The sequence below is a fragment of the Protomyctophum parallelum genome (genome assembly GCF_964188405.1).
Source record: "Protomyctophum parallelum genome assembly, chromosome: 2".
Taxonomy (NCBI): domain Eukaryota; kingdom Metazoa; phylum Chordata; class Actinopteri; order Myctophiformes; family Myctophidae; genus Protomyctophum; species Protomyctophum parallelum.
This window is the reverse complement of record NC_139699.1, coordinates 44,157,079-44,174,339: the sequence shown is the minus strand read 5'-3', so window position 1 is coordinate 44,174,339 and position 17,261 is coordinate 44,157,079. Positions and strand designations below refer to the sequence as shown.

Genomic DNA, 17,261 nt, shown 5'->3' with positions numbered 1-17,261 from the left:
AAACAGCCCCACTGAATGCCAAGTCATTTAAAGCCAATCAGTTGAAGCAAATTTATATACGTCAAGCTATTCATCCAAAGTGCGCGCACATGTGCGTGTGTGTTAGCATTGATTCTCCTGAGAAGGCGCTAAGGTTAGGGTAATTGAATATATGGTCATGGTCAGTGTTGGGGTTAGATGTACAGCATGCTGTATCTGTTAGATTAACTTTTATAGGGTGTAGGGTTTTAGCATCTTTTATAATATCTAATCTATTCTATAAGATCGGTACTCGTGGGGCACTGGGCACTTCTTTGTCAGGCATGACCAAATATGGAGTCTATATGTAGTGATGTCAGCTGTGTCCCCTTTTATGCCCATATATATGGAGTTATTTGTCAGGCATGCCCAAAATATGGAGTCTGGCCCGGGCAGAGGCCTTTTGTGGCGGTTCTGGACAACCCCCCCCCCCCCTAGTGTAGCGATAGGTCACATAATTTGGAGCGACGCCCACCCGGAAGGGTTGACTCCCACTTCTATAGACCAGAGGGGCCAATGCCGTTCCTCCAGGCTTTCAGGACGAAAATGAAAGACTGGGTACTGAGGCTACTGCCAGTGCAAAAGAGGTCAAGTTATAGGCATGTGTCTGTGAGGGTTAAGGTTAGGCGAAGCCTTAGCCTGGCCATGCCATGTGATCTACATGCACAGCTTTGTGATCTATACTGGTAGATCGTATACCTTTTGGCCACCCCTGGGCTAAGGGTATAGCCTCGGTATTATCCAGGCTTTTATTATCGTTCGCATTCGGCTCAAAAAGAAAAGTCTGGGGAAACCCATTGGAAAATGTGGCATAGGAATAGGAAGCCCACTTCCTTTCACTTCGTTAACACCCCGAGCGGCATACACTGAGTTCTCTGTCCTATCAATGCTCAGGACGGAGTTTAATAAAAGGATGGAACTTTATTGATATCATGAAACCGAGCGCAATTTATTTAGAAATCCATGTCGTTACACACCGCATCTCCACTATAGCTAAAGAGTGCTGGGTTGCGCCCCCAAAAATGGCTGATCTACAAGCTCTCAGCGTGCCGCAGCGCGACACGTTGTAAGCTTGTATATCTGCTTTTTTCGCTATTTTTGCCCAAAAGTGCCCTCTTACGGGATTTCAGCCTCCCTCTAACACTCTCTGCATGTCCCTGTCACACACAAGGAGACATTTCTTTTCATTATCCCTCGATCTCCACTTCAGGTTCACTCCTCTCTGCTCTGCAGCTGTTCTCAGGTCAGCTAGAGATCACCAGTGGCGTGCACAGATAGACCCTCTGGACATCAATGTGCCCTTTTGAACGCTACAGTTTGTGGACCAACATGGTGACATTGATCAATTCTTGATAAAGAAAAAGCTTCTAATATATTATTTAGGCCCCAAAATCTATAAGGTGCCCTTTCTTTTCACTTGAGCACCTGCCCCTCTAAATGTCTGTGCACGCCACTGGAGATCACACATAATAACGACAACATCACGATGGAGTGTTTTACGGTCCCCAAACACTGGGTCGGGACCCATGTGTGGGTTGTGGACACATTTTTATGAGTACGTTTCACTAGTTTGTGTTCCATGGAGGCAAAATTCTAATTTCTGTTGTGGGTCTTTCTTGAGCCAAAATGTTTGGGAGCTGTATGCTCACTGTTGGATTTCTCTCTCCTCTCCTCTCCTCTCCTCTCCTCTCCTCTCCTCTCCTCTCCTCTCCTCTCCTCTCCTCTCCTCTCCTCTCCTCTCCTCTCCTCTCCTCTCCTCTCCTCTCCTCTCCTCTCCTCTCCTCTCCTCTCCTCTCCTCTCCTCTCCTCTCCTCTCCTCTCCTCTCCTCTCCTCTCCTCTCCTCTCAGCTCCAGCTGGTGTGTCCCCTCCCAGGCTGGCTGGTTCCACTGGTACCAGTTTGAACGTGTCCTGGTCGCCCCCCGACAGAACCAACTCTCCTGACCTGCTCCGCTACAGCTTGTCCATGAAAGCTGAACGGAATCACACTTCTGAAAGCAGTCCTGTCATCATGTAAGAGACCATACCAGCCTGTATAGGTTATGCGTACATAGCTGTACATGATATGACAAACACATGTAGAACATGTGCACACGTTGTTACACAGAACTGTATTATATTAAAAGTGATTGATACACGTGATTGATGCGCACGCATGCACGCACACACACACACACACACACACACACACACACACACACACACACACACACACACACACACACACACACACACACACACACACCGGGGCATGTCAGACAGTAAGTGTCATAAGAATATGACAGAGAGAGAGAGAGAAAGGTAGACAGATGGAACGATGGTGGGAGAAATATGGGAGCGGGGGAAGAGTAAAAAAGACACGAACGAAAAGAGGGACCGCAGAAATAAATGGTAGTGAGAGGGGGAGAAAGGTTGAGAGAGAGAGAGGGAGGGAGGGAGAGAGAGAGAGAGAGAGAGAGAGAGAGAGAGAGAGAGAGAGAGGGAGGGAGGGAGAGAGAGAGAGAGAGAGAGAGGTAGGGTGTGCATTTGATATGTATTCATTACATGCTTCCTGACAACAAATTGCAATTTAATCCAAGAAGAGGAGGCTCTCATTGTGTGGTGATAAATAAATGACTAGCTACATGTATTATATATCAGAGTGCCCTGCCCTCCTCCACTATGGAAATCTCATTGTTCTCTGATTTATTCATTCACTCATTCCCTCCATCTGCCGGATGCTAAATGGGTATTGCTCCCTCATTTATGACAACGTTCTTTGAGTCTTCTTTTCTTTTTTTTCCCTCCCCTTTTCAACCGCCGATTGGATTGGGTTGTGTGATTATTTGAGGTGTTTGATGAAAAATGCAGGGAGAATGTGCCATAGATTGTCTCATATCACTGGTATACATTTAACATGCTCAGCTGGTGGCTTTATATTGTCATTTATTGTATTCAAGCCTGCCAGATGTGATGTTTTCTTTTTTATTTATTTAACCGTTATTTAACCAGTAACACATTGAGACGGAGTCTCTTTTACAAGTGTGAACTGGCCAAGAGGCAGAAACTAAATGACACTTCAATGCTGCCTCAAGCAATTTATACAAAGTATACAATTAGCAATGACCGGGTGCAAGAAATTGTGCACATAATATACACAATGTTAAAACAGGAACAAATAAATATGAAGGCATATGCAAAGGCTAGTAGCCTACATGTCCGAACATGTGCAGGTGTTGGACTGTACATTTAAGATGAATCTTTTGAAACTTATCAAAGAAACTTTTGAGGCCAATGTTAGTCTGGATTGCAGGTCATTCAAGGGGCCAAAGAAAGCAAGACACTTTTTACCCCCCTCAGATTTGAAGGCTGGCACTACACACCGTAGCCAGGCATTTGATCTGAGATTTAGACAATGTTTCACCAAATTAAATTTGGTGGAAATGTAAGGGGGCAAGAATGCCTTTATAAATGAAAATATACCAATGATGCAGCCTGCGGGATGTCAATGGGAACCAACCCACTGCAGCATACAACGAACAGTGATGCGTTTGTGAAGCTGTGCTGTTGGCATGGTGGTCTAACATTATGTGAAGATCTAAAACAATCAAAATGAATCTTTTGACAACAAGTAGCAGTCCTTCCCAATTGCTGGATATCCAGATTGCGGATCGTTATAGAACGCCGCAGTCCCGCCCCCTTTCAGAACGACGTAAATGATTCAAACCGGGAAATTATTCCCCATTCATTTTCCCCATAGACATTTCAAAAAGTTTTTATTTAACCATCACCACCCTATACTGTATATATATACGTCATTGACTGGGGTCTCCAAGAGTTCTGATCCATCTGTCTCCATCACACGGCTATAGAGATAATGGGCTGTATTTAGCGTGTCTTTTTTTTTTTTTTTTAAGATATTTTTTTGCGGCTTACGCCTTTATTGATTTTTTTTTTTTTTTTTTTAAGGGATAGAAAGTAGGCTGACAGGAAACGGGAGAGAGATGGGGGGATGACATGCGGTAAAGGCCGTGTCGGGTCCGGGAGTCGAACCCGCGGCACACCGCGACTGGATCACCAGTCCGGTGCCCAGACCGTTACGCTACGGCCTGGGCCTATTTTGCGTGTCTTAACCCTTGGACTACCAGTCCCAATTTTTTTGTTTGGGTAACAAATTGGCATATTTTTAATTCATCGTTTTAACATACAAGAAAGATCTGGTGGATTGAAGAGATGTTTTTTTTTTTTCATTCATTGCAAATGTATTCTCTCGATTCGCCACCAGATGGCGGGAAAGCATCATTATGCTGATTTTGGCTAAAATAGACGGATCTTCCTAAGTCACTTCCGGTTCAACGATCAACAACATCCTGTAGTATTTTGACCCTAGTCAATAGCTTGGCTGGTCCGGATTGCTAAGCTAATGCTATATTTTTCATAACTAAGTCAAATTAACCTCAAATCAACCCCAAAAGATCGCAAAATATCAAATTTTTTACAGCGACGCACATAGAGACGGCGCGCGTGCACGATAGCGCACGATCACGCGGATTTCGGCCGTTTTTTGGTAAATTACATCCAACATTAGTGATATTAGCGAAAATATATAAATTTTTGCTCTTTTGACCCCGCGATAACTGATATTGATTGTCATTCCGTTTTTTCCGTTAACGGGAGGTTTAGATTTTTCGATTAATTCCGTTTTTTCCGTGAATTGTAGGCCAAGGGTTAAGTACCAGGTCTTATTCCCTAACTTGAGTAAACTAAAGACCTGGAGGCGTGATCAATGCAATTTGGCTATTCTGAGTGGCCAAAGAGCATTGATCACGCCTCCAGGTCTTTAGTTTACTCAAGTTGGGGAATAAGACCTGGTACTTAAGACACGCAAAATACAGCCCAGTGTGTACCAAGTTTGGGCAAAATCTGTAGGAGTAATATTAAAAAAAAAAAAATTGAGCGACGCTAGCCCCTCCTATATTCAGCTGACAGCTATAGTGTAGATTTTCATCTTACACGAAGATTAAATTCCCAATGAATGGACAATTTATATGTAGACGAGCAAATTGGCTGTTTTTGTCCTACACAAAGATTACATTCCCTCACTTCACAGGGGTGTGATTTTTTTCTAATCATTGCAAACTATAATGAACCCTTGTTGTAAAACAATAAAAAAGAAAAAACAGGGCATGTGCAATATAGGGTTATGTACATAATTAGGTGAAATAAAGGGGGCTATAATAGAAGGCACAGTGAACATGTGTAGATAGCCTACTGTATACATCAAGTACACTTTCCTATCATTCTTCTGTGCAGATAAAGTACAGACAGACCTGATATATAGTACATCAAGTACACTCATCTCCTATATGTCTTGACCATGTGATGATCACAACGATATGCTGATTCACTTTTTTGATTCAAGCCATTTTAGGCGGGAACCCCTTTTGGTGTTAGCATTATGTTATGCTTTAGCTATTGAAAAATAGCAGATCTACAAGCTCGTAGCGCGCCACCGAGTGGCGCGCTACGAGCTTGTAAGTCTGCTATTTTTGAAAAATCGAGGAACCACTGACATAGAAACAGCTTTTTCAGAAAACTGTCAGGATGTAGAAGACATTTTTAGAATCTGATCTCAGGTCAGAATGGGTTAATCGGTCAAGTTCATAATCTAGTGTGTTTGCATGTCCATGCATATTTGTCTAATCCGTGTGTGTGTGTGTGTGTGTGTGTGTGTGTGTGTGTGTGTGTGTGTGTGTATGTGTGTGTGTGTGTGTGTGTGTGTCCAGCCTCGTGGAGAATGTAACTGATAGGTACTGGTACTCTGTGGAGGGTCTCTCCCCGTTCAGCGTCTACCTGTTCAGACTGGTGGTTTCTCACACACATGGACGCACCGGCAGTCCCTGGATCAGCCTGCGCACTGCAGAGGACAGTGAGTACGCACGCACGCACACACACACACACATGCACGCACGCACGTGCGCATACAGTGTATTATATACATATAGGTATACGACGGAGTGAGAGATCGATCTCATTGTAACCAAAAGGTGATGAGAGAATTTAATGGAGAAATGGTGCTGTGTGTGTGTGTGTGTGTGTGTGTGTGTGTGTATGTGTGTGTGTGTGTGTGTGTGTGACCTAGCCAGTGTCATTGTGGGCTAATTGCTATAATAGAATCATATTAGCCCGTGGAACAGCCTCCTCAGTGCAAAGTTATAAATTAATTAGCGCTGTGCTATTATCACATACATTATCATTAAGCAGGCCGGGATTTGCATACATTCCGTGCACATGCACAAACAGGCCTGCATGCATATTCATGCACACACATTTATCAGCATGCACACACACACACACACACACACTCACACACGGATACTGTACTGTAAATGCACATAGACTTCTGTACACAAATGCTTTATGCGAATGCACACGCACATGTGCGCACACACGCACACACACACGCACACACACTGCACACACACACACACTACATTAATTGTCTTATTTCATATTTAATTTGCTATGCAGGTTCAGACCCCCTGCAGCCCTCCTCTAACTGTAAATGCATGTAAATCCACACAATGAAGGAGAACATGATCCTGTGTTCACATGTGCACACACAAAAGTACACACGCGCGTGTGTGTGTGTGTGTGTGTGTGTGTGTGTGTGTGTGGACAGTAATAGATGTGTCCATTCGGTCACACTGTGTCCATCGTTCAAACGTGCGTCCCATTTCTCTCCCTCCCTCCAGCCTCCAGTACACACACACACACTGAGAACATGTGTCGTGCACACACCTCCTCATGTGCCTTATCAATCACACACCTACACACACACACACACACACACAGAGAGAGAGAGAGAGAAAGCTCTCTGTTGTCGTTCACCCTGTATGACTTTGACAGTGCAGCAGTATTGGAGAGGTCACTGTAATGATACACTAATATAGACATTTATACTGCTGTGTGTGTGTGTGTGTGTGTGTGTGTGTGTGTGTGTGTGTGCGCGTGCGTGTGCGTGCGCGAGATAGTGACACATATCTGTGTGATAGAAGAGGTCTGTATTTCTGTGTGTGTTTATAAAGAAAGCACACGTGTGTGAGGTGAGGGGCGCTCTTATCATCATACATCACCTCACCTTCGCCTTCAATGTTTGTGTTTGCACAAACCCTCAAAGCTGGACATAGGAGGTGCAAAAAAGCCAGATTGAGAATGATCTGCACGTCCATTTTAAATGATGATTGGATATTTGAGCCCCCCCCCCCCCCACATGCATAATATCACACTTGTGTGAAGTGAGAGGTGCCCACTGTGGCTGCCACATTGTCGCGTGGTTGTGGGTCATGCAGGTTTTTGGGGTCATGTAGATTCTCATGTTGACGTTCTCATGTTCTCATGTTGACGTTCTCATGTTGACGTTCTCATGTTCTCATGTTGACGTTCTCATGTTCTCATGTTGATGTTCTCATGTTGACGTTATCATGTTCTCATGTTGACGTTCTCATGTTCTCATGTTGACGTTATCATGTTGACGTTATCATGTTCTCATGTTGACGTTCTCATGTTCTCATGTTGACGTTATCATGTTGACGTTATCATGTTCTCATGTTGACGTTATCATGTTGACGTTATCATGTTCTCATGTTGACGTTCTCATGTTCTCATGTTGATGTTCTCATGTTATCATGTTGATGTTCTCATGTTCTCATGTTGACGTTCTCATGTTCTCATGTTGACGTTATCATGTTCTCATGTTGACGTTCTCATGTTCTCATGTTGACGTTCTCATGTTGACGTTATCATGTTCTCATGTTGGCGTTCTCATGTTCTCATGTTGATGTTCTCATGTTGACGTTATCATGTCCCCATGTTGACGTTCTCATGTTGACGTTCTCATGTTGACGTTCTCATGTTCTCATGTTGACGTTATCATGTTCTCATGTTGACGTTCTCATGTTGACGTTCTCATGTTCTCATGTTGATGTTCTCATGTTGACGTTATCATGTCCTCATGTTGACGTTCTCATGTTGACGTTCTCATGTTATCATGTTGACGTTATCATGTTCTCATGTTGATGTTCTCATGTTGACGTTATCATGTTCTCATATTGACGTTCTCATGTTGACGTTCTCCTGTTCTCATGTTGACGTTCTCCTGTTCTCCTGTTCTCATGTTGACGTTCTCATGTTCTCATGTTGATGTTCTCATGTTGACGTTATCATGTTGACATTATCATGTTCTCATGTTGACGTTCTCCTGTTCTCATGTTCTCATGTTGACGTACTCATGTTGATGTTCTCATGTTGACGTTCTCATGTTCTCATGTTGACGTTCTCATGTTCTCATGTTGGCGTTCTCATGTTCTCATGTTGACATTCTCATGTTATCATGTTCTCATGTTCATGTTCTCATGTTCTCATGTTGACGTTCTCATGTTGACGTTCTCCTGTTCTCATGTTCTCATGTTGACGTACTCATGTTGATGTTCTCATGTTGACGTTCTCATGTTCTCATGTTGACGTTCTCATGTTCTCATGTTGACATTCTCATGTTCTCATGTTGACATTCTCATGTTCTCATGTTCACGTTCTCATGTTCTCATGTTGATGTTCTCATGTTATCATGTTGATGTTCTCATGTTCTCATGTTGATGTTCTCATGTTCTCATGTTGATGTTCTCATGTTCTCATGTTGACGTTATCATGTTCTCATGTTGACGTTCTCATGCTGATGTTCCCATGTTGATGCTTGTTTCTTGTATGAAACTTTTTATAAATTATTAAATGATGTATTTATAATATATCAGCCAGATGACGTCTTACGTTGTCATTTACTGCCCTAAACAAACATTAAAAGTCCATAGACTTGGCTACCACATGACATCATCTTAGAAAGCCATTCACGCACACACACACACACACACACACACACACTCACTCACGTGCACACACACACACACACACACACACACACACACACACACACACACACACACACACACACACACACACACACACACACACACGCGCGACACAGCCAATGCAAAGTATGGGAGGTTTTAGTGTCTGATGGCAATGCTAATAAATGTCTTCTCATACCCCTGTCAACACACACACACACACACACACACACACACACACATGCACACAGACAGACTGTCGGTTTGGGGCCCATCAAGGTGAAACAGTGAATTAACAGCATTGTGAGAGATTGTTCAGAGTAATGTGTCGGAGGGATGCTGGGAGGACAGACAAGGTGACATGACTCTGTCTTCTAACTTCTTGTCTGTCTCTTTGTATCACACACAATGTTTTACACCCGTCGCTTTCTGAACGTCACATGTTCCCACCTTGATTTATCTCCCACTATGATGGCTATATACAGGTATAGTAGGTCGTTTGCACCATCTACTGTAGTTTTCTTTAGATTGGAATAGCTTTATCACGCAAGCAGGCTTTCGTATATATATAAAATGGTAAATGGTGCATTTATATAGTGTCTTTATCCAAGGCGCTTTACATAGATGGTGCATTACATTCACCCATTCACACACACATTCATACACCGATGGCGGCGGAAACCATGCAAGGCACCAACCAGCACATCGGGAGCAATTAGGGGTTCAGTGTCTTGCTCAAGGACACTTCGACACTAACTCTGGGGGAGCCCAGGTTCAAACTGGCAACCTCTACCCCTGAGCCACCGCCGCCGTCCCTATATGGAATTCAATACAGCGGGTGATGGTCTGTTGTGGTTTAGTGGGTGATGGTCCGTTGTGGTTTAGTGGGTGATGGTCTGTTGTGGTTTAGTGGGTGATGGTCTGTTGTGGTTTAGCGGGTGATGGTCCGTTGTGGTTTAGTGGGTGATGGTCCGTTGTGGTTTAGTGGGTGATGGTCTGTTGTGGTTTAGTGGGTGATGGTCTGTTGTGGTTTAGTGGGTGATGGTCCGTTGTGGTTTAGTGGGTGATGGTCTGTTGTGGTTTAGTGGGTGATGGTCTGTTGTGGGTTAGTGGGTGATGGTCCGTTGTGGTTTAGTGGGTGATGGTCCGTTGTGGTTTAGTGGGTGATGGTCTGTTGTGGTTTAGTGGGTGATGGTCTGTTGTGGTTTAGTGGGTGATGGTCCGTTGTGGTTTAGTGGGTGATGGTCTGTTGTGGTTTAGTGGGTGATGGTCCGTTGTGGTTTAGTGGGTGATGGTCTGTTGTGGTTTAGTGGGTGATGGTCCGTTGTGGTTTAGTGGGTGATGGTCCGTTGTGGTTTAGTGGGTGATGGTCTGTTGTGGTTTAGTGGGTGATGGTCTGTTGTGGTTTAGTGGGTGATGGTCCGTTGTGGTTTAGTGGGTGATGGTCCGTTGTGGTTTAGTGGGTGATGGTCTGTTGTGGTTTAGTGGGTGATGGTCCGTTGTGGTTTAGTGGGTGATGGTCTGTTGTGGTTTAGTGGGTGATGGTCTGTTGTGGTTTAGTGGGTGATGGTCCGTTGTGGTTTAGTGGGTGATGGTCCGTTGTGGTTTAGTGGGTGATGGTCTGTTGTGGTTTAGTGGGTGATGGTCCGTTGTGGTTTAGTGGGTGATGGTCTGTTGTGGTTTAGTGGGTGATGGTCTGTTGTGGTTTAGTGGGTGATGGTCTGTTGTGGTTTAGTGGGTGATGGTCTGTTGTGGTTTAGTGGGTGATGGTCTGTTGTGGTTTAGTGGGTGATGGTCTGTTGTGGTTTAGTGGGTGATGGTCTGTTGTGGTTTAGTGGGTGATGGTCTGTTGTGGTTTAGTGGGTGATGGTCTGTTGTGGTTTAGTGGGTGATGGTCTGTTGTGGTTTAGTGGGTGATGGTCTGTTGTGGTTTAGTGGGTGATGGTCTGTTGTGGTTTAGTGGGTGATGGTCTGTTGTGGTTTAGTGGGTGATGGTCTGTTGTGGTTTAGTGGGTGATGGTCTGTTGTGGTTTAGTGGCCAAGTGGGTTATTGGCCGTATTCCAACGTCGTATTCCAACGTCCCAATAACGGTTGATTTCATCTATTTAATACAGTGATTGTCACGGTTTGCAGGTGTTAGGACCCAAGTGCAGGAAACTCAAACAAAGGCAGGACAAGAAGATCACATAAACTTGACTTTACTTGGGAAATGACATAGGATAACAGAAGTACATACACTGAACATAAAACCTGACACTAACTTAAGATCCAGCACTGAACAAACACAAAGCAGAGTTTAAATAGTCACTGGAGCTCATCACCCAACCTGGCTCAGCTGGTCCCCACAGGTGATGGCACTCAGGGCAATCAGAGTCAGAGGAGAAGGACTTGGGAGAGACAGGAAACTCATGGACAAACAGAGGGGCTCAGGACATGACCATGACAGTGATAACAGGTGAATCCGCTGACATATACATGTAGGGTAGAATTCTGCCAGCCCGGCCGGGGGCCAGACGGGTCCCGTCCCGTTGATTATACATAGCACCGGGCTCTGGCCATCTTTTATTAATAAGTCGAGCCGGGGCTCAGGCTCGTCGATGCAGAGTTGCGTTAATAACTCACGTCAAACATGGCACAGTTGCTGCATGGTCTGGATCATGTATCATGTGGCTCGGCGTCATTATTTACAGCGTTGCTTGTGATTCTCTGTAATGGACAGTCGCTATTAATATTAGTGAGCATTGTTGTTGGTGGCATTTATGTTATTCGCGTGCTGGATCACGCACCTTGATTTATTCTCTACGGCGTGCAACGGCACGGAGTGTCTCCGTAATGGACGGCCCGGGACATGGCACCCTATTAATATGTGAACACGTTTGTCGGTGGCACTTATTTTATTCTATTTAATAGAATTACAACAAGCTTTCCTCTTAGTAGTGTATGTATGTGACTGTTAGCTAGAGTATACCTTAGCAGCAGTTATTCTTCCTGGGGTCCACACAGAAATAAATGGCATTACATGTAACATGAAACAAATCTTAAAATGTTTATCAATCTTGATGGTGTGTGTAGTATATATCATTGCATAAATATAACATCTTAATGATATCTCAACAACCATAGTTACAATTTCAGGTTTACAAATACAGATACAGTATACAGATACAGTAACACGCCCTGAGGGCGATTAGCTTCTGTCATGCATATATGAAGCATGTCTTGAGTGTATACAGGTTAAGGTTTGATGAGGTCAGATCAACATATGGATTGTCAGAACAGGTCAGCTCCATATATGGAGATCTAAGGGAGGAAGCGGGGGCAGCTATAGTGTACAGGGTTTGATGAGGGCCTGTCGAATGAACAGGTATCAGTCAAAAGTGAGACATCGAAGGAGAGCTAAGGGTTTGAGGTCAGATGTACAGTAGAGTTGCTGGCCGGCTCCATATATACGGTGTGCAGATCTAGGTGATGATCCAATCCTCTCCATGTATGGCTATCCAGGGTTTGATGAGGTCAGTGTCGTTATCTTCATATATGGAGAAGGCCATATGGAGACGTGATGTCACGAGGCGTGATGGACTGATATCCATATATGGAGGCGTGACACGACTGACAGACGGACATGTTTTGCAAGTTTGTCATAGTCAACTGCAAGAAACATTAAACAATAGTGCTGTCGCCTCACAGCTAGAAGGTCCTGGGTTCGATTCCCGCTCGGGGCGCTGTGGGTGCTGGCGGCGTGTTTCCTCCTCCGCGTCATCAGTGCCCATACCCGAAGGCGGGGTTGGCGAAAGGGCCTTTCTGTGTGGAGTTTGCATGTTCTCCCCGTGTCCCCTAGGGTAGGTACCCTCACAAAAAGCATGCAGTAATCCTGGTCACTAAACTGCCTCCCCCTGGCCAGCCGGGGCGCCTGATGGAGGGGAAAGGAACTGGTTAGAATAACGTGTTCCTTCCACGTGCTACGTCCAACCAGGGAAACTCCCCCCTGTCAGGTGTAAAAGGAGCAACTTGGACACTCAGGCATGAAGGAAGCATGAGTTCAAGTCCGTTGCTCTCCCCTTGTCCCCCATATATGGGGACTAGGTTGGTGGAGGGTGTGTAGAGCCCAGGATCACATTAGATCAGGGGTGCCCATTACGTCGAACGCGGTCGACCAGTCGATCGCAAGCGCTGCGCAGGTAGACCGCTTGGCCCTGCCATTAACAAAAAAAAAACAAAAAAACAATCCTCGCCTCGGGCAGGCGGCGGCGCGGCGGCGGCTTTAAAACCCCCCACAATGCAGTGCCTTGTTTGGGGAACAAACAAACAAATTAAAAGGATATCTATCCATCATTGTTCATATAGCAAGATGCGCGCGGCAAAGAAGCCTAAAACATATCACTTCCATGCAGAGTGGGAATAAGATTATTTTTTCACGATGTCACATTGCAAGTCCAACTGCGTTAGTGCATTTGCCTTGCTCGAGCCCATCGCTACATTCATGTGCTTCCCATTCAGAAGCTGATGTTGATTCCATTGCCTCGAAAATAGCAACACTTTTTAACATGAACTCTTCTGCGTTGGAGAATGAGATCATGGCGCTGCAGGCTGACATACAGTTAAAGTTGCGCGCCCGCGATGGAGAGTTTTGGAACTTACTCGTGGAGGAAAAGTATCCAAAAATCAGGACTTGTGCAGTCTCGCTCACAGCGTTATTTGGCTCCACATATTTATGTGAATCAGCGTTTTCCCACATGAAGATAATTAAGTCCAAATATCGTTCCACGTTGACGGACGATCATTTGGAGGCCCGGTAAATAAATATAATTGATTTTGAAACAGTCCTAATGCCTTAATGTTATTTATTTTGAGTATTTTAAGCAATGGGATAATATTTTTTTGGTTGGTAGATCACCTTGAGCTGGCAATTTTAAAAGTAGACCTCGAGTCAAAAAAGTGTGGGCACCCCTGCATTAGATGATTGACACAGGGGTGAAAAATGGGTTACAAAATTGTGGGATAAAAAATATATATTTAAAAAAAAACAGTGTACAGTACAGTAATCAAAAAGCAGATTACATGAGATATTTATTTAATTAGATTTTCTAAATCAGATGTGCTTGTTGCCAGCCCTGTATGTAGGACCACTACCAGCTCTTGCATTGCTCTATACATTACTGTGTGTTGTGTTGTTGCATTGTATTGCATTAGTGTTTGAGATGGGAAACGTATAAAGAGATCTTGTGATGAATGTCTGGGTGTTGTAGGCGTGTTCATCGGAGCTAAACTTCAGCCGGCCATGCAGGACATGCAGCCAGGACTCTAGATGAAATAATGCCTCTGACAAAATACAGCATGCAAACACAAAGTCTATCCTCCAACAGAGGCCACCCCAAAGTGGCATGCATTATTGTCTCCACCAGGCCGAAGGCATGGGGAGAGAGTATGTTTGTCTCCACCAGGCCGAAGGCATGGGGAGAGAGTATGTTTGTCTCCACCAGGCCGAAGGCATGAGGAGAGAGTATGTTTGTCTCCACCAGGCCAAAGGCATGGGGAGAGAGTATGTTTGTCTCCACCAGGCCGAAGGCATGGTGGAGAGAGTATGTTTGTCTCCACCAGGCCGAAGGCACTCCCTGGATGCCAACGATGAACCTCTGCCCCACAATATCCAGAACGGCCTGTTATAGCGCCACCAGGAGGCTGACTTTTTAAAAACACATTTTTGGATATTACTCCAAATCGTTACATACTCTCTCTATAGTCATGTGTTCAAGATGGATCTGTCCGATATTTCATATTCCATCCTAATTGGCTAACATTGTCTTTCAAAGTTTGCAGGATTGGACCCTTTTGAAAAAAAAAGCCTCTAATTGTGAATGCAGCATGCAATTTACGTGAAATCTTTCACAGACTTTCCTACTAGGCTGAGGAATATATCCCACCCTCTTCACATAACCTGTTATAGCGCCACCAACACAACAGCAAAACACATTTTTGGAACAAAATGCCTCAAATCATCCAATTGCCATCAATGGTGTAAGAACAAATTTTAGCGCCACCAGGAGGCCACAACCTGACCTGGCCCGGTGGAGACCTGTGCCCCGAGGGGCACTTTATCTAGTATTGGTGTTCTTTTTGTACAGCACAGAGAAATACAATGCAGCTCTATTTTGGACCAATTGTAACTACATCCTTGTTGGCAGCACTAGACCAAACCATTGGACAACTAGAAAAAGTGCCCCTCAGTGCACAGGTCTCCACCAGGCCAGATCAGGTTGTGGCCTCCTGGTGGCGCTATAATAGGCCAACGTGAAAAGGGTGCCATTTGTTCTTACACCATTAACGGCAATTGGATGATTTGAGTCATTTTGTTCCAAAAATGTGTTTTAAAAAAATCCACCTGTTGGTGGCGCTATAACAGGCCAATGTGAAAAGGGTGGAATATATTCCTCAGCCTAGTAGGAAAGTCTGTGAAAGATTTCACGTAAATTGTACGCTGCGTTCATGATTTGAGGCGTTTTGTTTCAAAAGGGCCAATCCTGCAAACTTTGAAAGCCAATGTTAGCCAATTAGGATGGAATATGAAATATCTGAAATGTCTTGAAAACATGACTATAGAGATACTGTGTAACGATTTGCGGTATTTTTGGACAGAATCTGGAGTAAAAAATGTGTTTTTGAAAAGTTGGCCTCCTGGTGGTGCTATAACAGGCCATTCTGGAAATTTTGGGGTAGAGGTTCATCGTTGGCATCCAGGGAGTGTGTGTGTAAAAAACGGTTCCGGAGATTAGCTGTTCACGGACGGACGGACACACGGACGGACGGACGGAGTGCAAAACATACTCTCTCCCCATGACAATGTAATGCAGGTAAATCACAGTAAATATAAGCAGTGTTACTGAACGGGAAAAGGTAACCAGTTATTGTTCTTAGTTATGCCACAAATAGTAGTTGTGTTACTGTATGTACTGTACAGTAACACGTTATGTTTGGTAGACCTAGCCAGCTGACCCGTGGTACACTTAACTACACTGTAACTTTTGCACGTGTGAAAGACTGCCATTATAAAAACTAATACTGTTTCTGTAAAAATACTGTTTCCTATCAGAGAGATGTTAAATTGATTTGATGTCAGGTCCTGTTAATGAATGTGTTGTGTTATAGACATGTGTTATGATCAGCAAAGACATTTAGTAGTAATGTGATTATCGATTCATTGCTATACTACATACTTTGTTCAAACCACGCCGGAGGAGACAAACTTAAATTAGAACGTCAAACTCTGAATTCAAATGGAATCCCGAATCAAACTCGGCCTTATACATAAACATATGTATATAGGCCTACTTCACCGTTGAAGTTTACCGTATGCATTGGATATTCTAATTATCTTTTATCGTAATAGAATACACACGCGGCAAAGAAAAGAGGAGCTTTGAATGAGATGGGATTTAAACCCATGATAGGGAGAAAACCAACTCCAGGCAGATTGGATTTGCGTCCCAGCGTTGATGTGCAATTTGTCGCCTTAAAGCCCTCCGTCTCTCCCGCCCGCCACAGCGACGGCAGGACAGTCTCCATCCCTTCCCTAATCCTCTCTCACTGTAAAAGGACGACAAGCTTAGCGCCTGTTTTTTTTTTACCTTCCATATTCACATTCATTTGAAGATATAGTTTAAGGTGACTTCTGCTTTAGCTGCTCTGACTGACCATTATTAAACTTTGTCATCAAGTACACAGACACACACACGTGCACACGCTCACACAGTGTTCAATCATTTGCACAAATTAGCGAACATGCCATTTAACACATGTGAGGCAGTGGCTGCAAAATCACTCAAATGCAGCAAACTACAAAAGAATATATATTCTTGTCCTGCTGCGCGGACACCCCTCAACAATACAGGTTTCGTAGTGACTCTTAACAGATTGCGCTCTTTTTTCTCTAGTTTTACTGGTCTGCTGTCAGTCTGTAACCTTGTAAAGCACCCAAGCCTCCCACTTCATTACACAGTGCATGGTTGGAAACGGACCTTCATTAAATAACATGAATTCCATGTGTTCCATCATCACCTCTTCCCCTTTTATCCCATCTTGGGCGGGAACCCCCTTTTGATGTTAGCATTATGTTATGCTTTAGCTATTGAAAAATAGCAGATCTACAAGCTCATAGCGCGCCACCGAGTGGCGCGCTACGAGCTTGTAGGTCTGCTATTTTTGAAAAATCAAAGAACGACTGACGTAGAAACATAGCTTTTTCAGAAAACTGTCAGGATGTAGAAGATATTTTTAGAATCTGATCTCGGGTAAAACATGGGTTATTCTGTCTCTTTTTGTCTCACTCTCGCTTTTCTCCTCTTTCACATGGTCTCTGTCCCCTTTG

At 44.2% G+C, this 17,261-nt stretch overlaps 1 protein-coding gene across 1 annotated transcript in view; it reads left to right on the top strand.

Annotated features, from left to right (window-relative positions):
• The window catches only part of ush2a (Usher syndrome 2A (autosomal recessive, mild)), a gene marked incomplete at both ends in the record, with an annotated part of 385,038 nt that overhangs the window by 195,387 nt on the left and 172,390 nt on the right, over positions 1-17,261 (top strand). The window contains 2 exon segments of the mRNA XM_083759320.1: positions 1,867-2,029; positions 5,782-5,924. Coding sequence (XP_083615446.1) covers positions 1,867-2,029; positions 5,782-5,924 — 306 coding nt within the window.